The 21,575-nt window shown below is 41.1% G+C and overlaps 1 protein-coding gene across 1 annotated transcript in view; it reads left to right on the top strand.

Moving 5' to 3' along the window:
• COL22A1 (collagen type XXII alpha 1 chain) overlaps positions 1–21,575 on the top strand; it is a 200,630-nt gene that overhangs the window by 109,016 nt on the left and 70,039 nt on the right. The window contains exons 20-28 of the mRNA XM_069005532.1: positions 1,608–1,637; positions 2,525–2,578; positions 3,491–3,544; positions 9,263–9,316; positions 18,054–18,107; positions 18,465–18,518; positions 19,515–19,568; positions 20,740–20,793; positions 21,191–21,226. Of these exons, the coding sequence (XP_068861633.1) occupies positions 1,608–1,637; positions 2,525–2,578; positions 3,491–3,544; positions 9,263–9,316; positions 18,054–18,107; positions 18,465–18,518; positions 19,515–19,568; positions 20,740–20,793; positions 21,191–21,226 (444 nt within the window). The remainder of the gene's footprint in view (positions 1–1,607; positions 1,638–2,524; positions 2,579–3,490; positions 3,545–9,262; positions 9,317–18,053; positions 18,108–18,464; positions 18,519–19,514; positions 19,569–20,739; positions 20,794–21,190; positions 21,227–21,575) is intronic.

Raw genomic sequence — 21,575 nt, 5'->3', positions numbered from 1 at the left:
GATTGTGAAGTGTGAAGATCAGGACTTGAGGCGATGAAAGCATTGCATCAAGTGCATCAAACAGAGCAATATTGTGACAGGAGACTGTGTGGTTTCTGACAGTTGATTCCAAGTGGCCTTTGGTACACAGAGCCTGTGAAAGTTACAAACGCAAATGAAATTTCAGTTTTGAGTAGCTGAGTGTCTTTGACACAGACTGAGTGTGAGAGTTGGGGTAGGAGAAGAAAAAGGCAGTTTCTGATTAGAGGGAATGATCTTTCCTTGGCTTGTATCTGAAATAGTCCTGGTGGAATGTAAGACAGCTAGGACTTGATGTGCTGAAATCAGGAAAGCACTGATGAAAAAATTAAGCAGAGAAAACAAAAGAGTGGGGTTTATCTTTCCCATGGCACTAAATTAACATCCTTGTGCATCCCTCTGCCTTCAGCTTTAGGGACCAAGTCTGAAGAGCTGGCCAGAGTACTGACACGTACACCGATACGATTTGAGCATCGTTCTCCCTTTATTGTTCAACTATGCTAACTTATATCTACTTTTGCAAAGATTCACACCCAGTCCCTCTAGACAGCCTCTAATCAGCGGGGGAGATGACCAGTGCATAACTTTGCCAAGGACTTTCAGGGCTGCCTGCAGCCAGGTGCTTTCCAGCCTTGCTTGCAGCCAGGGGCCAGTTCAGGGGTTTTTCCTCAGAAACCTTGGGTTGTCCAATCTTTCCAGGGGTATCATATGCCCCTGTTCCACAAGGAATCCCTCTACATTCAGCAGTGCCTTCACTGATGCCAGAGACATCTCTGGTTGGGATGTCAGCATGCCCAGAGACTAGTATTGTCTGTATGAAGAGGTCATCTCCAAGTGAATGGAGAAAGATTTACCACTAAGTATGCAGAGGAGATGTCTAGAACTGAGTTCAGTACGGGCAAGTAACAAATCAGTTAGGGTGTATCCCTTTTACTTTCCAAAAAAATAGGATTAAAATAGGAAACAGTACTCTTCAACTAAAGACAAGAATGAGAGGCTCCCTGGTAATCATGGGGAAGTCAGCAGGCAATTCCCTTACTCAGAATGTGGTAGAAAGTAAAGGAATTAGAAAAAGAAAACTATGAAAAAACACCCTATTTGGGTAAGAACATTTTGTTGTCCTGCTTAAATGTAATATTAATGATGGGACAGTAGTTACCAAGAAATTTTGAAAGATGTGTATAACATCTGAAAATGAGCCTAACAGGTGGGGCATATCCCAAGCCAGTCTGCTTGTTATGTGATGCCTTCTGCATTCGATAGAACTTTGTAATTTAGAATAAAACAAGATCTGGGGAATTTACTAACTTGTTTATATGATGAGATAATGAATTAAGTTCTTACTGTTTATACAGCCACCCAAATCACTTCACAGGTAACTGTGTGAGCAAACCTTGTGTCAGTCTGAGCTCTTTAAATAGAAAGCATCCCCCAGCATGCAACAGGATTTGAGGAGCTGTAGGAGTCATCATGCAATTTGAAGGAACCTCAAGGGGAGAAAAACACCCTGTGGGGGCCCATATTTGGCCTTCTATTTCTGCCTTGTATTTACTCTTTCCATCCTTTTTGACTCTGCATTTCTATTGCAGGTGCATACTGAAGGCCTAAAAGGAGAGGAAGTAAGAGAGACTCAATATCTCTTCTTTCATTGCAAGGATATTTTAATGTAATTCTGTTGCCTGTTAGGTTAGATTTCTCTTTAGAATGGTACTTTAAAGGGCAGGTGGATGGAAGCATTATCAGGCCATCAAGAAATAAATTTTCCTGTTCACAGTGGAGAAAATAACCAAGAAAGGAAAAAGAGCAATGTCCTTCTCATATGCAGTGAATCTTACATGAATAAGAAGTATGAAGTGTAGAGTCAGCAATGCAATTATTTAAGGACAGCAATGTGTTAACATTAATGTTAAACTGTATTTGATTTTTATGCCTAGTTTCTCTCTGAACCTGGGCACTCAAATCGGGGGGACATATCCATTGTGTCAGTCTGTTAGTCCTATGTATAAATATATATATATATTTAAATCTTGATTTTGTGTTGGTAGATGTGCAATTTGCATTTAGCTGTTACTTAATTTAATGGAATACATCATATAAATGATAATTTAAAGCCCTTCACTGCTCTGCAGGCTTGGGGGAAATGCTGGTGGAAGCTGCTTATGCAAAAATTGCTCTTCTCCACCACCAAACCCCAACACAGAGTGTTGTAGTGGAATATCCAGGATATCCCAATGTTTCAGACCTCTGAAAATCAGAGAGCCAGATATGGATAAGTGCCTGCTGAGTGTGGGTGGATCATTCTGTCTGCAGTCTAGTGAGTGCTGATAATTCGAGTAGCCAGAGGTTAAGGAGAAAACCAGCTGGTCTCTGCATTGGTTCTTCAGGACTTGTGGGGAAAGGGGTGGTATAGGTCCTGTAAAGACAGACAACGTGTCTAATGTGCCCATGCACATTTTCATAAAGATATTTTAACACTTTTTAAAAAAAACCCCAAACATTCCTGTAGGGAAAGCCTGGGCCACGAGGACCACAAGGCCAACCTGGACTTCCTGGACCTCCAGTAAGTTGTTTCTCTCACTGCTTGCAATTTCAGAAGCTGAAACTCAGGCTGGAGTGAGGCATACGAAAATCTTATACATTATTCAGGCTATAAAATATTTAAACAGTGCCCACAGCCTCCAGTTTTCTTCATTGCTGAGAGGAGGTGTTGTGCTGTGGATGGCCTGTCTGAACACAGGGAGGTGACAACCAGGACATGGGCAGACTTTGCCTCAAGGCTGTTGTCATGCAGAACCTGATTGGCTTTCTGTTTCTAATGTCCTGAAGAGCTGTATGGGCATTCAGCACATCTCAGAGAGGCACTGACTGATAACTTTTGAGCTGTCATGTCATGAAGGTCAGGGAATATTTGCTGTCAGAGGGGTTGGCGTTATGCCACAAGGTCATGGCTGAAATATTTTGTGGATGAAAACTAGGAATTGGGTATGTGTGTTTATATTTCAGCACAATTTTTGAAAGTTTGTACATGCCCACATTCTTACTTCTGACTTAAATTGTAGCCTATTCTAGTTATATTTTATGACCCAGCTCTGCAGGATGTCTCAGTTCAGACTGTCACTGCTGCCTCATTTGCAAACACTCTGTGTTTCTTCTCTTTTGAATTGCTTGTTGTGTTTCACTGTTGATTGGCTTTTGTAAAATTGATGGCATTATGAAGATGTGTTACTTAGGTAAATCTGTTTTGAATAATGTAATTTAAATATAGTTGTGTGCTCTGTATTTAATCAGGGCATTGTCACTTTTCTCTACCTTGTTTACTCATTCTCTTCTGCTCACAGGACAACATAATTATCAGGTAAGAGTTGTCTGGGTACCCATGAAGTAATGGTGGCACAAAACAGATAGGAAATTGTTATATAGTTCACTAGTTTTTCTTATTCTGTTAACTTTCTAAATCTTTTCACTTTTAAAGGGACAGCCTGGTCTGGAAGGCAAGCCTGGAGTCCCTGGTTTGCCAGGTCAAAGGGTGAGTTGCTTTTTTATTTAATCTGAGTCTCAAATGGCTCAGGACAGCTTTGTTCAATAAGGTTTGCTACTCTCACCCACCTTACATGTACTTTTCTACTTACATAAGAATCCTGAGGCCCAGATCCTTCCCTATACTCCTTATTTATGGTGCAGGAACTTTCAGTACCTCTTGGAGTCGACAGGTTGAATGCAGCACAGGTTCTTTCTTGCTATGTGCTCTGTATTTATATCTGCTCCTTACTGCCCAGGGGATTCTTGATATGACTGAGTGTGCAGAACCACTACAAATGGAGTCTCTTTGAAATTCCAGAGAAATTTTGTTGTCCTGGAAGTCAAATGAGTGTAAAGATTCTTGCAATACTTTTTGTTTTCTTTTCTGTTTGGTCTGTACTCAAAAAGAGGGTTCCCAAAAGTGGTAGCTGGTGTACCATTCTCTGCCAGGAGCTTAGTTTTCCTGTGTATGAAAAAATGTTGGATTTTCTCTGACATGGAATTATGTCTCAAATATTTGAGTACTGCTAAAAGGTAAATTTCACAGTGGGCCTGATGTTATTACACTCATACTCTGAACCTGCCTTTCCTTGCTTCAGCCTGTTCTTATGAAGAACGTTTCACTAGACAACATAGAATCATACAATATCCTGATTTGGAAAGGACCCAGAAGAATCATTGGGTCCAACTCCTGGCTCTGCACAGGACACCCCAAGAATCCCACCATGTTCCTGAGAGCACCGTCCAAACACTTCTTGAACTCTGTCAGGCTTGGTCCTGTGACCACTTCCCAGGGGAGCCTGTTCCAGTGCTCAGCCACACTCTGGGTGAAAAACTTTTTCCTGATATCCAACCTAAACCCTCCCCAATTCAGCTTTATGCTGTTACCTCAAGTCCTGTCACTATCACCTGAGAGAAGAGATCTGTACCTGCCCCTCCTATTCCTCTCTTGTCGGGGTCCCTCCCCCGCCATGTAGCCCTGGGAGCCCTGAGGGAGGCACGGGGTTTCCGTGCCCCTGCTCAGCCTCGTTCCCCATGGGTTGGTTTGTGTTTCCTGCACGGGCAGAAGGACCCTCGGGTCCTGACTGTAGCAGTTCCTGGGCAGAGCCCGGCCATGCGGCTGGAGAAATAAACATCTCTGAAACATCTAGCAAGAGTCCATCCATATATATTTCTTTTCCACGGGACTCCTGATTTGATATATGCGTGTTACAGTAATCCCCGCTGTAACACTCTCTCAAGGAAGTTGTAACTGCAATGAGGTCACCCCTCAGTCTCCTCCAGGCAGAACAGACCAAGGGTCCTCAGCCACTCCTCATAAGGCCATTCTCTTTGCCCCCCTTTGGACACTCTCTAATAGCTTTATATCTCTCTTATATTGTGGCACCCAAAACTGCCCCCATGACTCGAGGTGAGGCTGCCCCAGTGCAGAGCAGAGCAGAACAATCCCCTCTCTTGCCTGGCTGGTGCCTGATGGCCCCAGGACAGGGTTGTCCCTCCTGGCTGCCAGGGTACTGCTGACCCATATTCAACTTTCCATTGACCAGGACCCCCAGGTCCTTCCCACAGCTGCCTTCCAACCTCTCATTCCCCAGTCTGTCCATATATCCACTGTTTCCCCATCCCAGGTGCAGAATCTGGCCCTTGCCCTTGTGGAACTTGGTACAGTTGGTGATTGCCCAGTCCATTTTTCAAGGTCTTTCTGCAGGGCCTCTCTGCCCTCAAGGGAGTCAACAAATAGGAGTGGAAGTGAGATACCTGCCTAGCCTTTTTGGAGGCAGTCACTTGGGTCTCAGTACTGCTATTTCAGTACTTTTTAAAATAATCACAGAGACCTGATGATAGCTCACTCCTTAAAGGAGAACATGGGGTTTGCCTGCAGTGCTTTGAGTCAGCACCAGTGCTGTTATCAGCCTGTGTGAGAACCTGTGACCATAGGAGGGTGATGAGCAAACAACAGTACAGGGAAGAAATACACCCCTTGCTAAGAGGTTTTCTACAGACTGTCCATTGGATTGCATGCTATTCAATTTAGCTGTAAACCTGACTTTTAGGAATCTTCTTGGGAAGATAGTGCACGCAGCCTTTAGTCAATGCCTCAGTGGAAAAGGGCATTTACTTACTTTCTTGTAATTTCTCAGTCCTTGGAAAATATCACTTTAGAAAATAGCTCTGCAGTGCTTTACTCATAAGTTGGTAAGTTAGGAATTACCCTGGTTTTAAAGCCTGCTGTGAAACGTTGGTTCTTGAATAAGATTAATAGAGCATATTAGCTGGGTAAAGGACAGTGATCTGTCAGGATCTGCAACAGGACAGAAAATGCTTCTGTTAATGATCATTTGACTATAGATGTCATTTGATCTGTTCTGTCTTTGAATTTTTCCCTAGACTGTTGTGTCGAGCTAGTTAGACTTCTCCTAAAGGTCTTTATTAGTCACCAGGCATCTTAGATAAATAGATATATTTTTTAATTAAAGGCCATTATTCAATGACTGAATACATGAGATGAATCAAAGTCCTGGGCTTGGTGGATCTCCACAGATCCTATCTGGGGGCAGGAGGTAACAATTTCATCCTGAACCAAGCAACTGGATTGTGTTCATTTTATTAGTCAGAAGTTCCTGGCACTGGAGGTCTGCGTTTTGACAACGATACTCTCACATTAGGAGCACACTTTGTGAAGAAAAATGCTTTGCTATTCTCATGTGACCTGTAAGACCTTTGAGTGACAGACAATACTGTCCTCAATTTATTAAAACTGCCTGAAGAAGAAGGAGAAATCTGAGAGTCTGGTTTCACTTTTATGGTGGTTTTGTGGTTGTTTTTCTTCTTCCTGTCCTTTTTCTTCTGTCAAAATGAAGAGAACTGAAGTGCTTTGGTTCTGCTCTTAAGTCTTTGATACCTGATCTACTGAAATATTTGTTGGAAATAAAACCAATTTTTTTTCTTAATAGACACAAAAGGTGCAGACGTATGACATGCTTCTGGAAAGCACACAGATCTGTGGCCAGTACAGACTAAACATAGGGCTCTTCTGAAGTGTACTCAATAACTTGGATTTCAAGAATTTGCCTCTTTTTTAAATGTTACAAGTTCATTCAAGTGATTGAAATCTCAGAAAGAGACCAAGAGAAAACATTTATCCTACAGCAGTACTTCCCACACAGGCATGAAGTAGGACCTATCGAGACCATTTTGAGTTTGTTGTGCTGGACTGCAGCTTAGTTTTATAAAGTTGTGTTGATAAAATCTTTCCAAGATACAAGGTACAATCAATACATAGCAAAAAATAATACAGCAGTCTCATAGGGTAGTAAGAATAATCTTATTCAAAGATAATTAATGTTACTATATTTATAATGTAGTAACATTTATTGAATGTCCTACTCCAAGTTTAAGACATGTAAGTCAGGAAGATAAGTAATAATAATAATAATAATAATAATAATAAAAGTTAAAACTGGGAACTCCTGGGTTCAGGGTACACCTATGTGCCTGGTAACAAATCTACCTCTGTTCCTGGGACCAAGCCTCAGAGAAAAACCCCAGCATCTCTCTTATGAGGAAAAGCTGAGGGAGCTGGGCCTGTTCAGCCTGGAGAAGTGATGGCTGAGAGGGGACCTCATCCCTGTCTGTCAGTGTCTGCAGGGAGGGCTCAGAGCATGGACCAGGCTCTGCTCCTGGTGCCCAGCAATGGGACAAGAAGAACGGGCAGGAACTGATGCACAAGAAGTTCCACCTGAACACGAGGCAGCACTTCTTTCCTGTGCAGCGACTGAGTGCCGAATGGATTGTGCAGAAAGGCTGTGGAGTCTCCCTCACTGGAGATATTCCAGAACTGTCTGGACACAATCCTGTGCCTGTGCCCTGGGATGACCCTGCTGGAGCAGGGAGGTTTGACCCCATGACCCACTGTGGTCCCTTCCAGCCTGACTGTGGTTCCATGATTCGGTGATTCTCTGTTCTGGCTTCAATGTTGTAACTCTGGAAGTAGCCACCTTGACATGTAGCTCCCACATGGAAAGGAAGCTGGAGGTGGCTCATCTCCCGTGTCTGGCCCCACACACCACATCCTGTGTGCTTTATTCATAAGATTATTTATTTATTTATTTGAGTTTTTTAACAGTGTCCTTTGCATAGTCACCTTGACAGTGGGCAAAATGATCATCTTTAACTAGAAAACATTTGTTAAATCCTGTGGTGACGAGTCCTTCAGATTAAAAATGGGCTCTTGTTGGCTTTGACAAGAAAAGAAATGATGAACGTTGGAAAAGTAGAAGGAACATTTATGAATAGTGGGTGTGCTGGAGTATATAATTCAAATTTTTATTGGTATCAAGTCCTGGAAATGATTACAAATTCCTTCTGATATCTGAGGACCCTATAATCACTCCTTTAATATTCTTCTTAAATTCTTCTGTATATGACCGCTGATTTTCTTTGTTTTGAAGTGGAGGGTTGTTGGGGATTTTTTTATGAGAAAAACAAGTAAAATGACTGATTCTGACACACCAGCTAATAAATCTCAGTCACAACTGAGGAAAATATGATGAAAACTTGTTTTGTTTTTGATATTAGATTTTTCATTCATTTAAGTCAGCAGAAAGCTTGTTGTTCATAGATGTTTCTGCACTTATTTCCATGAAGAAAAATGAAAATTTTATATATGAATCTTAAGCATCTGTATGACCATTCACATTATCAGGGACATAAACTTCCTTAATTATATTTTCCTTCTAAAAAGAAAATCAGTCTGGATGAGAAGGAGAAATGACAGAGAAGAAAGTCTGTTTCTCAGATATTTGCATGACTCTTCTTGTATCCTCCTACTATATTACTAACAGCCTCAGAAATATTAATAATTCAGTGTCTGTTACACATGAGGGAAGAATAGATCAATTTTATAAAATATATGACTTGCCTAAAGTAACACAGCATGTCACCTGTTTGGTTGAGAAACAAATCCAGCCTCTGCCTTAACTCCAGTGCTTTCTCCATCCTTTCTTCCTCATTTTTCTTGTGTAGGATTTTTTCCTTTTGAATCATTTGAGGTCAAACCCATGGGGACAGAGATGCTGCAGCAATCCATATAGGTGACCTTGGTGCAAGGGTATACTCCAGGTCTTGGCTTGTCCTTCCCTTGCACCAGTGAAGTTCTCTGGTTCCCCTGAAGGGATGATTTTTACTTGCTGAGGAGTCAGTGAGCTCTGCCCCTTGGTGCTAATGGCACCCTTACTTACAATTGCCTCACGGATTCCTGTTTCCCAGCTTAGAGATTGTGAATCCTTTCTATTCAACCATGCACCAAAGTTCTTAATTATTTTATATCTTCATGCGTGGAGCAGTGCAGGGAACCAAAGGGACACTGCTTTACCTCTCAGCCCATGTCGACATTTGGCACCTCCCTTGGCTGCATCTCAGCACCACGACTTTCTTACCTGTCTGTAGGGAGAAGCCAGGTGGGATTGCAGAGTGTAGGAGATGCCATGATGTGCATGAGAACAACCCTCAACTTTAGGATTATTGTCACAATTTGGAAGATACAGGACTGTCAAAGACAGCTGGAATTTCATTTCCAAATCGTGTCTGCTGTCTTCATTTCTAGCTTTTGTGTTCTGTGTACTCACATTACGTTGATTTACCAGTTTGGGGGTAACAGACTTTGGAAAATCAATAGCAGCATTTGGTCTGCTCTCTAATATGTTCTCCTCTGTTGAACATGCAGGGTAAAAAGGGAGAACCAGGATTCCCAGGAATCAATGGTCTTATTGGACCTCAGGTAAGCAATGATTTCTTCATTTTCATAAAATATGTGGAAAAAACAGAGTTTCGTGGCAACAGAGGATTTGGAACTATGCAGCATGTGTGATCTCCTCTGTACCATTTATGAAGCTTTTTTTTTCTCCTTTTAAGAACTAAATAATTTCTCTTGTGATTGAGAGAAGTCTGTCTGCAAGCAATTACTTTTACTTTCTACAGTTTTTCAACATCTCTGAACAGGGATGTAAGGAGGTGTTTTGTATGTGATTTCCCCATTGCTTGTGCTTAGAGCAGCATCATTGCAGAGGGAAATCACTGATTTGTGTTTTGTGAGGAAAGGGGATGTCTTTAGTTAATGACCCCTTAGCTCCTTTGTTTTAAAGCTTTTGGCAAGTTAGTGCTCCAACTTGCACCATAACATCATAAGGGCAAAATACTGTGGTATATGTTAAGAATCATAAGAGAGGATTTAACTCCACCTTGGATCAACCCATCCTGCCCTGTGTTATGATAACACGGACACCTCGGGCTTAGTTTCTCACTAACTTTACAGACAAATTCAGCAGACCTAAATCACTTTGTAGGGTCAGCCCTGCAATAAGAAAAATATCTGTGGGAATGTCCTCAAGTAGGAAAGATACAACCTCACACTGAGCTGACCGCTCAGAATAAAACTGAGAATTTCATCTGTTCCCCTTTCAATAGTAAATTAACAAACTGGACTTTGGATTTAGGATTCTGTTTCAATAACGGGTAAAGTTTGGGGAAGAATGATGAGCTTCCATTGCTACAGCTGTTGGTGATGTACTGTAACAAGCAGCACACTGCTAGACAGCAGATACTGACTGCTCATTTATTTGCCCCGGCAATCTGTGCCCTTGTAACCAGGAGAAATGATCTAGAAATGGTTTGTGTGGCAGGAGTTTTGTAATGAGCTGTCCATATGCCTGTGGAGGATGTCAGAGAGGCAATCCAAGGGCTTCAGACCCTCTGCAGGTGAAGTCCCTTGTGTCCAGCTGGGAGCCTTGCCCTGCAAAACACCACTTGATACTGGTTTACATATTTTAAGACTTTTTTCTTTGGTATAGGATCTAGTTTGCAAGTATTTCAGCAGCAGCCTGCAAGAATGAAGACAATATTTCTAATGGATTTAAAAGATTTTAGAACCACAGAATATGCTGCATTGGAATGAACTGATAAGGATCATCAAGTCCAACTCCTGACCCTACACAGGACACCCCAAGAATCTCTTTATATGCCTGAGAGCATTGTCCAAATGCTTCTTGAATTCTTGGATCATTGAGTACAACTCCCTGCTTTAGTTGTGTTTTATTTTTCTTAGAGTGATTGGTTTTCTTTTTTTTGTTTGTTTGTTTGTTTTTTCCCCTTCATTTTGGAGGAAGATTTTTATCCATGTATTATTTTTAAGATACCTGACAGTATCCATCCAAACAATGTCACACTTTCTCAGCTCGGGTTCCCTGCAAATTAAACATATATATATGCATGTGTTAGCAATTTTATAAATGCATCTGATAAAATTGCTGACATAGGATTAAGTAATTTTCCTTTTTGCACAAGCTAAATAATGTTAGCAAATTTTATATTAATTAAAACCGCACAAAATTCTAGCCCCATCAAGGGATGCTAAAATTGACTCTTCCTCCAAGCTAACTGCATGAAAGGTAAAATATTGTTCCTATTCCTGCAGTGGCACTCTGTTCTGGACATATTACTGCAGATTTCCACATTTCTCTTTAAAGAAAATGCTTACATTCACTTTGTGACAAAACTACTTTTATGCTTAAAAGCACTTTTGGTGACGTTAGATTTTATCAGCAATTTTTTTTTTTTTCTTAATTAGACTATACCCCAAAAATGCACAGGAAGAAAAGTGGTTTCCTTATACTGTAGTTACATGGATATTCATTCAAGTTATGTGTGGAAACCTATGTCAGCTATTCTGTGCTGTCCCCATGGTGTTGAGGGCCTACTGATTTGAGTTGGCTGCACATAAACTAGATTAGGACATGAAAATAATCTCCCTTTCCTCTGCAATTTTAACTTTATGTCTGATTTTGTTTCCTGACCTGATTCCCCACATTGATACCTGTATGGACAAAAGGACAGGGTTGATATAGGAGCTTTAGAAGGCTCATTGTTGCTGAAGGACACATGAAAGATCTGAAGTTATTATTGGGCTTTGTCAAGAAAAATTGTTGCTGTCATGCTCAGTCCAGCTGAGAAGCCACAGAAGATCAGGTAGCTGTGCAAGGGAACTGACTTAAGGGCTACTCTTCGGGGTCCCTTCCAGCTGGGGATATTGTCATTCTATGATCCCGTGATGAACTGCAGTTGAGATGAGTCAGTCCAACTCTCAAGGACCATTTGAGAGGTAATTTAAGTGTCAGACCCTGAAGCAGAATCTCAGAGGCAACTTCCCTGCTAGTCTGAGGATGTTTTTTGACAATAGAGTAGCCTTACCTTTGTCTCTCTTTGCACAAACCGACTCAAACCAAATTAGAATATAAAAATATTTTTAAATATTTATTTTTCCTTCCAAATCAGCTGTGGTGGTGAACCTATCCATGTGCTTATTTGCTCCATGTTGTCTGGTCAGCACCCCCAAAAAGAGCATTTATATTCCAATGACCTTTAGAAATGGTTCATCTTGCAACATCAGTAAGCCATGGAATAGAAACTCTGGCTATTTTTTCCCTTTTAGACTTGAACAATTTTCTGGCAGCAAGGACACAGACACCTGAACTTATAATGTGTTTATATTGTTATTATTTATTTGTACTCTTTTAGTGTCCAGGAACCTTAATCATGGGCCCAACTTTTTTTGCAGTAGGATGTTCAAATGCAGACTGAAAAATGGGCATTTCTGTAACGAACTTTCAGCTGAAATAGTTGGCTCAGGCACTCTGAGCTGTATCACTGAATTACCAAGGTTGGGGTTTAGCTCCAAATGCAAGCACTTTTTTGGGCGAAGAATGGGGATGCAGGTGCCTGCTCCTCTTGATGGAGATCCAGTTAATATCATCAGTGGAACCTGAAGCTCTCTTAAGACAGGCACCTACAAATGTGCCACTGAGCCACTGTCAAGGCTCCCCAAGCTGAGTGGGTACTTGCTGGCCACCTGTAAGACAGCAAAACACATCAAACGTCTTTGAGATTTAAACAAAAATGCAATACCTCAGCCTTGCAATACCTCTGGGCTGTTATTGAGGCTTGCCTTATGCTAGATAACCTGGTGGTGTAAGTAAGACCTGAGAGGAAGACCAGTACAAGCTGTACCTATTATGGTCTTGGCTGGCAGTGATTTAATTAGTATAGACTTGTCTGTAGGGTGTGAGCTCAAGCTCAGGTTTTTTTAAGTAATTCAGGAAATAAATTATCTCCTCTGAAACATACAGTGTCCTTAATGTCCTTTTTATAATGCAAGTTAAAACTGCAAAATGTAAGAAAAGGATGTGGGCCCCAGCTTCAAAGCTCAGATAGAATTCAAACTTTGCCAGTGCTGTTTGGAATTGGAAGATATTGCTCAGAACTATCTTTAATAAGATCTATACCTTTAAAGAAACTAAATTAAACCAGTCTTCACCTGTGAAGATTACTAATAGTGCTGAAACAGAAGACATTAAAGGAGGTTTTTTTTAGCTGTTTTTTCTCATTTGCTGCACTGACTCAGTAAACCAACTCCAAGCGAACACATAAGGAAATAAATCTTCCTCTGTAGACAAAAGATCATGTCCATAGCTTACACCAAGTGATTAAATTAAGTAAACACTGCCTTTCACTGACAGCAGGAAACCTTCCTAGAGAGACTGCTATGTACAAAGTCAACTTTGTTCAGTACTTTTAAAGAGTTACAAAGACAGTTAAGAGAATATTTTGTTGACAGAACTTTTATTTTAAATTTAATGCTGGTACTCCAGTTTCAATGCTACCTAATGAAATGACTGGAGACTGGATCCATATAAGAATTATGGCACTGCCACTGATGCTGACTGTAGGACATGTATTGTAGACAAATGTTCAGATCTGTTGGCTCTTCAGGCTTTTGGTTTTTAGTGTGATCAGCAACAGCTTTTTTTATAAGTCCTCTTACCTTAATATTGATTTGTAAGGCAGGATTTAAGCAGAGAAAGAAACACAGTGCTCTAATGCAGCCTTACAGAAAATAAGTCAGTAATATGTTCTGTTTTAGATTGGATATAAGGAAAATTTCTTCACTGAAAGGGTGGTCAAGCATTGGATCAGGCTGCCCAGGGAAGTGGTAGAATCACTGTCTCTCGAACTATTTAAAAGAAGTGGCACTTAGAGATGTGGTTTGGTGGTTGCAGTGGCAGTCCTGGGTTGATGGTTGGAATCGAGGATCTTAGAGGTCTTTTCCAACCATAATGATTCTCTGATTGTATAATTCCAATTCACAGTAGTAGTGGCTGGGATGAGAAATGAAAAGCAGATTTGAGGAGCTGATCCTGGAATCCACTCGGAGGCAGTGGAGGAGAAGTGGAGCAATGGAGTAGCAAAGGACATAGTGCAACACGTGGGCTGCTCCACAAAACTGGCTGCAACACTTCATTTCTGATGGGAAAGGAGATCAAATAAAGGGGAGACAGCACAAAGCCAACAGGAGGGGTCTGTGGGGTCTTTCTGAGAGTGAAATTGTGGGGAAAGTCTTTGAAGTGGAGACAAGAAGAGAGAGTGGAAGGGAAAGGGCTGTCAGCTCCTCATTTACTCATTTTGCTCTCATTTTGTCAGCAGACAGAATGCTCCTGCGTGTCCCTTCTTCTTGTTCATAAATCTGGCACACTGCATTAACAGCCCAGACCAGAATCTGTTTTAATCTGGGTTAAGGGCTTATCTAAACCTTTGCCATAGTGTAACAGAATCCAGACATTGGCATGGAATAATACACAGAAAATACGTCTGTGCAGGCTTTGCCTTCAGATATCTGGGAAAGCCATCAGACTCCAGTTTTCACTGTGGAATGCCATTTGTTCACCTCTCTCCAAGACTTATTCATCCCTTCTTTCATGGAAAATAGATTTAGGCCAAGAAGTCTACTGATGGAGTCACAGACAAAGGCTTCTGTTCCTTTTCAGAGCCTCCTTAGGGAGTGCACAACCTAAATCTTAATATTTGTGCCTTTCCCAGCCCATCTTCAAGCAAGGTACACACCGGAACAGGAGAACATCCTTTAGTGCATTCTTGAGGGCAGACACAGCTGTTTCTCCAGTATGAACAGTGTCACATTTCTTTCCTGAACACTGTCACTGCATTACGTTGTCTAAGGAATGGAGCTGGATGAAACACAAGCCTGAAAAAATCCACCCCCCACAATGATTTTAAAGATGTCCCATCACATAAGACACATACCTCTACAAAGTATTTTGATTTTAGATTTTAATGAGCATTTGAAATATTTTTGTTTCAAAACAACAGTTTTAAAATATTCTGGTCCAAATATTTTATTTAAAAAATCCTTGTTTTGCATTTGTTTTCCAAAGTGAGTTTGTGTAGATCTGTTTTAAAATCAAATTTTCAAGTTTATATCAGTTTTTGCTTCAACATGTACAAAGGATACATCAGAGTGTTTGCCAGCCAGAAAAAAAAATACATCCTGTGATTATTTTCTTCTGGTTCAGGGTTTCAACAGGACACCACTGTGGTCTGGATTTGGGATAAGGACTCTCATGTGCATAATTCATCAAATAATCTTTGAAAAATGTAGTTGTATAAATCAGGTGCTTTAATCTGGATTCACTTAAAAATGGAAGCAAAGAAAACAGATGGTTTGAGATTCCTTGGGGTAAACATTACACACAGTCCTGCTGCTGTAGTTTTATAGTGTTGGGTTTTTTAAAACTTTGATAGATTCTGTCATTTTGGTGAATTATAATATTTGAAAAGAATATTACTTGCTCTGAATTACACTCAGAAGTCAGGAGAAGGGCTACAATAAGATATTGAAATACAAGTGAAACAGAACTTTTCTGCACAGTAGCAAAAGGGAGGGCTCTATAAAGGATATTTATGATGTATTTCTGCCATTTTATTTCACTTTGTCTCATCACTTGCTGTAGCCCAGGCTGCAGAAAGCAGGAAACCCAGTAGGACAGTCGATGTACTGGTGTGTGCAGTCAGCTGGAGCAGGCTGCCAGCACCCTGTGCATCACCAAGGGATACTGCTGGCTATCCCATAAAACTATCCTTTCTGTGTCCATCTCAGAGAAGATTTTATCAGAACAGCTTTCCGTTAGTATGTGTAGCATTTGTTGATGCAACACATGGTGAGTATACCTGTAAACCAGTTTGGGCATGATATCCTGGGCAATTATCTCTTGGAGAATGATGAAAGGGAATTATTAGTGGCAATTTAGGAAAAGGATCAGTGGTATTCCATTTCAGGACTTACAGTTGCATTAAGGTTGGCCTTGAATATGGAAAGTCTGTGAGAATAATTAGAAATTCTCTGGGATAGTGAGAAAACCAAGAGTAACTGGGAAAAAGAGTTGGGATGGGGAGGACTTAATGCTTCCTATTTTATGGTTTACACTGGTTGCTGTCAGATGCTGGAGTAAGACTGGTTTCAGATCAGACTGACCCCTGCCACTCTGTCACTGTGTGGGGTAACTCACATCATACCTGGGATTGCATGGGCTGAGGCTGGGTCCTGACTGGGCTTTTTCACCTCCTGGTAGAAGTTTCCTGTTCTAGGGCCATGAGGGATGTGTGTGTTTCATGGTGGGAGACAGTTCACTTACTGACAGAGAGAGAACAAAATTAAATTATTAGGAAGGAACCACTGGAATTGTCAAGGAAAGCCTGCAGAGTAAATTTAGACATAGTCCAATATGAATCAGTTTTTTGTTTTAATAAAGTTTTGCCTTCATTCCTAGGTCTCCTCCCACTCTTCATGGAAGCCCCTTCTTGGAGCCCATACCTTCTCCAGGGCCTCTCAGCAGTGCCTTGTAGAGGTGGAGTAGGGACAAGCAGAATTTCCATGTCCTTGGTGTCTGGGGCTGCTCCATCCAGCTGTGTCTGCACACAATTCTGTCTGTGGGGGGTATTTGCTCCTATGCTGGGCTTATTTGGACTATTGACTCTTTTTCTTGAATAGTGAAGCCTTTTTAAGTGAAGGATGGTCTTGACCATACGTCTCCTGATGGGGGTAAAATCTTTAACTGCAGGACCCAACCACAGGATTCCCCAGGAATTAAATCATCAGCATCAGTGCATCCTAAAGCACATCTGTCTGGGGATGTTTTAGCCGTGCTCACATTTGAGGCACTCTACAAAAGTGAGAGTGCTGTTGACAGGATAACTCCATGTCTGTTCTGAGTTGCAATGAGACTAGTGCAGCTACAGGATCCTTTTCTGGTCTCTTTGCCCCATCTATTGGTCAGAGACTCTCAGCTGCTCCTGGCTGAATTTTGTGAGTATTCTATAAGATCACTTACCTGCATTTTTTGCCAAACCATGCCCCAAACACCTCTTTTTCCTCACTTTTTTACACCATTTTCTTCTCATCACCTACATTTTCAGTTAAACATAAATGCTAATATTGATCCATGACTCATAATACCTTAATATTGAATGGTGGCAGGGAAAATGCTGTCTGGCTGTTTTCTGTCTTGTATCAGTTGCTCAGTTTCAAATCTTTACAGAGGGTTTGGGTGGGGTGGGGAGGTTTTTTTGATTTTTTGTTTTTTTGGTTTTTTTTGGGTTTTTTTAAGTCCAATTGCACCAGAACTCCTCTTATGCTGAAAACTGAGAATTAATGAGATTGTCATGTTAGAAAGACAGAAAGAGGCAGCCAGGGTAAAATTTCAGCTCAGTCATATATCCATTTCTCATGCTGTTTGCTCAGGTCCTGATCCAAAAAATACATGAACACATGTTTCATTCTGAGCTTAGGAGAAATCCTGTCTTGTCTACAGGGGAAGCTGGCAGTAACAAACATGCTTTGTATCTCAAGCAACATACTAAGATTTGTCAAGGCTGGAAACAAATTTCTCATAGGAAGCCAAATTTAACAATTTGCTCGATGCATAAAAATAAATCCCTCTGTAAATCAGGTGACTATTAAGAGAATATTTTCCCTAAGAGAAACAGCTGTTGCAGAGAGATGAGTAAGAATGTTAAGATATTTCCAACTGAATGTGTTCATCAAACTATGAATTAATGAGGATCTTTTACTACCTACCAGGTTGATGTTGAGCAACAAAAGGATGGCACATTTTGTTTTAAAAGTCACTGCAGCGTTTCTCGATACTCTTGGATTCATATTTTTACCTCCACCCTCCCAAAAAAAGCAAGCTCAAAGCACAAGCCTGTTCCATTATTAGTTGCTTTCAGCAGTCTTTTTGCAGAGGTAAATTATTCACTTTGAAACAACAGGAATCAAAGTTAACTTCGACTGGATGCTCCAAGGAATCCTACTGGACAATCTTTGTGTTGTAGGTTACCACTGATGGCCTTCAACTGCTCCTTCTCTTGTACTGGAGTGCAGGATGGAGCTCCCCTCATAGCAATGGCAGCAGTGGCTTAAGCAGAAGATCCTGTTCTGCCTGTGTTCATGGCCCCTTGTCTTGGCATCTTGCACTTTTCGGGTAGAAGTTAAGAAAATAAAGCTGAATGCTTTTGTCCATTTCCTACAGGGCTCCTATTACACAGGGAAGGACCTGAGGCTTTCAGCCACTACCAGAGAATTTAATAAACTGGCTTTGCTTCCTCCCTTGCAGGGACCTCCAGGGCCCCCTGGCATTGCTGGACCCCTGGGACCACCTGGACCACCGGTAAGAAAGCTCTGGGGTTTTTTGTTTTATATCGAGAAAAAAAAAACAGGTGGGGAAAATTTTAGGTCATGGCTTTCAGAGGGAACAGAGTTAGGGCCTCTGGCAATGTGTGTTTTCTCTTATATTTTCTCACTGCAAAGCCACAGCTGGTCCTAGAGCATTGCTTCTCCCTGCTGAGCCTTGGAACCATGTCGGTACTTCCTGGGAATAAGTCACTGTCTCCAGGGCTCCCCATGGCAGTGACCTGACTGCAGTTGAAGGGAAAACTGCACTTCAATTGAAAGCAGCAATCCCCAGTGCGATTCCTGCAAAGAACAGAAATACTGATTTATTTTTTCTTCTGGTTTCATTTCTCAGGGACTTCCAGGAGAGATTGGAGTTTCTGGTAAAACCGGACCACCTGGACCAGCTGTAAGTGTTGAGGAGCTGCTTCCCTCATCTCCGAGCTCTCCATTATTTCAGATAGTTTAATTCTCACGTCTGCTTTGTTTCCCACGTCTTGACTGCACACCAGGTTTTAACATGGGCTCCAATACTGTCACTTTTATTCCAGAAAGTAATCTCTGATACCTTTTGTAAATAAGAATTTTACCAGCTGCAGTCCCACTATTCTTATGGAATTGGATCATGATATTTTTTTTATATGATACCTTTCAAAATTCCTTTTGCATTTTACACAATATTGTTTTTCCAAACCTGGAATTTCCTGAATCAGGCCAAATAACTCATGATTAAAATCTCAGATTTAGCAGAGCATAGCGATTTCTGTTGGGTCTTAAGTCATAAAAGTTGAATTATTAAATACTTAGTACAGAAATGCCACCTACAGCCTGCAGGTTTTGGGGATTGACTGACACTTGGAAAAGGGAAGAAAACTTTTTCTCACCATTTAAAATGCATTACAGGAAGTAATTTTAATTCTTATCTTGCTGAACCACTATGTCACTATGTGTTATGTAATTTAATTTTAGGAGTCTATGTACTGTATAAGAAATTACCAATATTTAAAAGGAGAAATGGATGTAAAAGAAAATCTTTATATCTACAGATAATAGGGACTTACAGAGAATAAGTTAAAATGCAAGTAAGATAGATAAAAAAATATTTAAAGATCCACAGTGTAGAAAAGCTCTACACTGGAGTTTCTCTGTAACAATGCTGACATCCAGTGGTCATTCACTAAAACTGGGATACTGGAAAAAAAGGCAGAGCAAACATGTACAGTGTGAGAATTTTTGTGTATTTTAAGACACAGTAGAAAAAAATTTAAAAAAATTCATGAGGGGGTTCCTCTTTTCTTAAAATTAGGTGGGTGGCTAGAGGGTTGAAATGAGCACACTTTTGTTGAATTTGATGGTAACAATTTAAAGAACTGGCACTTACAGTTTATGATTTCCTCTTGTTTAGGGGCTGCCTGGCAAAGATGGACTCAATGGGCTTCCTGGGCTTCCAGGTCTAAAGGCAAGTGACACCACAGACACTGGGACTAAGCTGCTTAGCTGGGCAGATCATTGGGGTGAGCAAGCAAGGGAAGCAGGAAAAGCACAGCTGGGCATTGCAAAAAATCATTCAGGAAGTCCAGTGACTCTGGCAAGTCAAGGCATGTATCCAAGGCACAACGAAGAACAAAGAAGTGTAGCAGACTACAAAGGTGTTCCTTTCTTTCCTCCCTGAAGGGCTGGAAAGAAGAGATGCCATCCCCCTGAGCCTTCCCTAGGTCTGTGTGGCAGAAAGTTGGTTCTTTATTATTTTCTACTTCTTATATCCCATTTGAAAGCTTCTCCCAATGGCAGATTGGAAAGCAGAGTTGTCTCCTCTGTTGTCTCTGCATTGGGAGAAGGGAGATAGGAAATTTAGAGATCGGAGACACTTGACTTGTCATCCCCCTGCAAATAAGGGTCAAAAAAATGTACCATGTTTTGACTACAAAGGCCAAACTAGGTTTTGGGGATGATGGTGCTTATTAAATAAAACTGCTCTTAACCATCTGTTGCCTTGGATTGCATTGGCAGAGGTTTTCTTGCTTCTGATACTTGAGCCCACGTCTAGCAGAGTCCCTAGCTCCCATTAATTGATGAATAAAAGAGAGGAATTTGGAGCCCATGACATATTTCTGATGTTAAATAAACTTTGGGTTTTATCCACACTTCTGTGCAGTACTTACTGTACTTCCCAGCTATGTAACCATATTTCAACCACTGTAGCCTCTGCTGTCCATACTAACACCACCCACCTTGGAACATCAGTTTTAAAGTATTTATATAATGGACCCAGTGACCAAGGCCCCAGCCCCAAAATTTTATGGTTTTTTTAAAACACTTTCTGACTTTCTAACCACATAGAGTTTGAATAAACTGAATTGAGGTGTTGTTTTTCAGGTAATTCACTATGGGCATCTTTAATGTAGCAGTGATTGTGTTATTCCAGAAATTCTCCAGTAGAGTGCTGCAGATGTGATTGCAAATGACACTTGAATGGAAAAACAGTCCAGGAAGCATATTCTCATATGACTCCATTTACACCCTCAAGCTGATCCTGAGGAGCTGAGTTAAAATATTCCTCACCATTGGCTGCAAACGTGCTGCACAAACACCAGAGGAGTTTGTGTATTGACTTGTTGTGTTCCCTGCAGGGAGAACGAGGGGAAAAGGGTGAGGAAGGCTTTCCTGGAAAAGCTGGCCCTAAGGTAAGGGATTTTATTTCATAGTCTCCTGTATCCACTGAGTCAACCAAGGTATGATTTTGGAAGGTCTTATACTGAAGTCAGGAGAGTAAGATTCCTCTGAAGTTGGAGACATAAGGGGATGAGCACATGGGGCTCACTGACTTTCATGGTGTTCCAAAATACCAACCCTTGTTTGATGTTCTTCTCTCAAGCCTAAGTGTGCAGGGAGATCTAACCTGGACCTTGCATTGGCTCCATGCAGTCTGCATTCCCAAGCCATCAAAAAAGGCAAATTCAGAGCCTTATGGGACAAAGTAGAACAATATGGAGCAGTAGGGACCACATTTGCTAATGAGAAAATGTTCTTACCAAAGGCTCAGGTCCTTACAATGTTATAGATTTGCTTTTGTTTTTCCAGGGTGAACCTGGGAGCCGTGGCCAACCCGGTGAGCAGGTGAGCAGGAAAAATAGTCTTAACTGCGAGACCTACCTGTCAAAGCAGTATAAAGTGACCCCATGCAACCACAAAGCCATTTGCCAATGATAAAATCTGTGCATGTCATTTGCATCTGTGATTGAAGGTGCAAGAATTATATTGATGAGACTTATGGTTGATCTTAGAGGTCTTTTCCAACCTTAATGATTCTATGATTGATAGAATAAGACTCCAAGTCTGAGGCACAAATTGAGGTTTATTGGGATAAAGCACTTATTAAATTAATAACAATTACACCATCCTGCGAGTCTGGACTGTACTGCTGCTATTCCAAAAGTCTTTATAATCTACCTGATAGGTGTCACTC

The sequence above is a fragment of the Aphelocoma coerulescens genome, chromosome 2, assembly GCF_041296385.1.
Source record: "Aphelocoma coerulescens isolate FSJ_1873_10779 chromosome 2, UR_Acoe_1.0, whole genome shotgun sequence".
Classification (NCBI taxonomy): Eukaryota; Metazoa; Chordata; class Aves; order Passeriformes; family Corvidae; genus Aphelocoma; species Aphelocoma coerulescens.
This window is presented reverse-complemented; position numbering and strand designations above follow the sequence as displayed.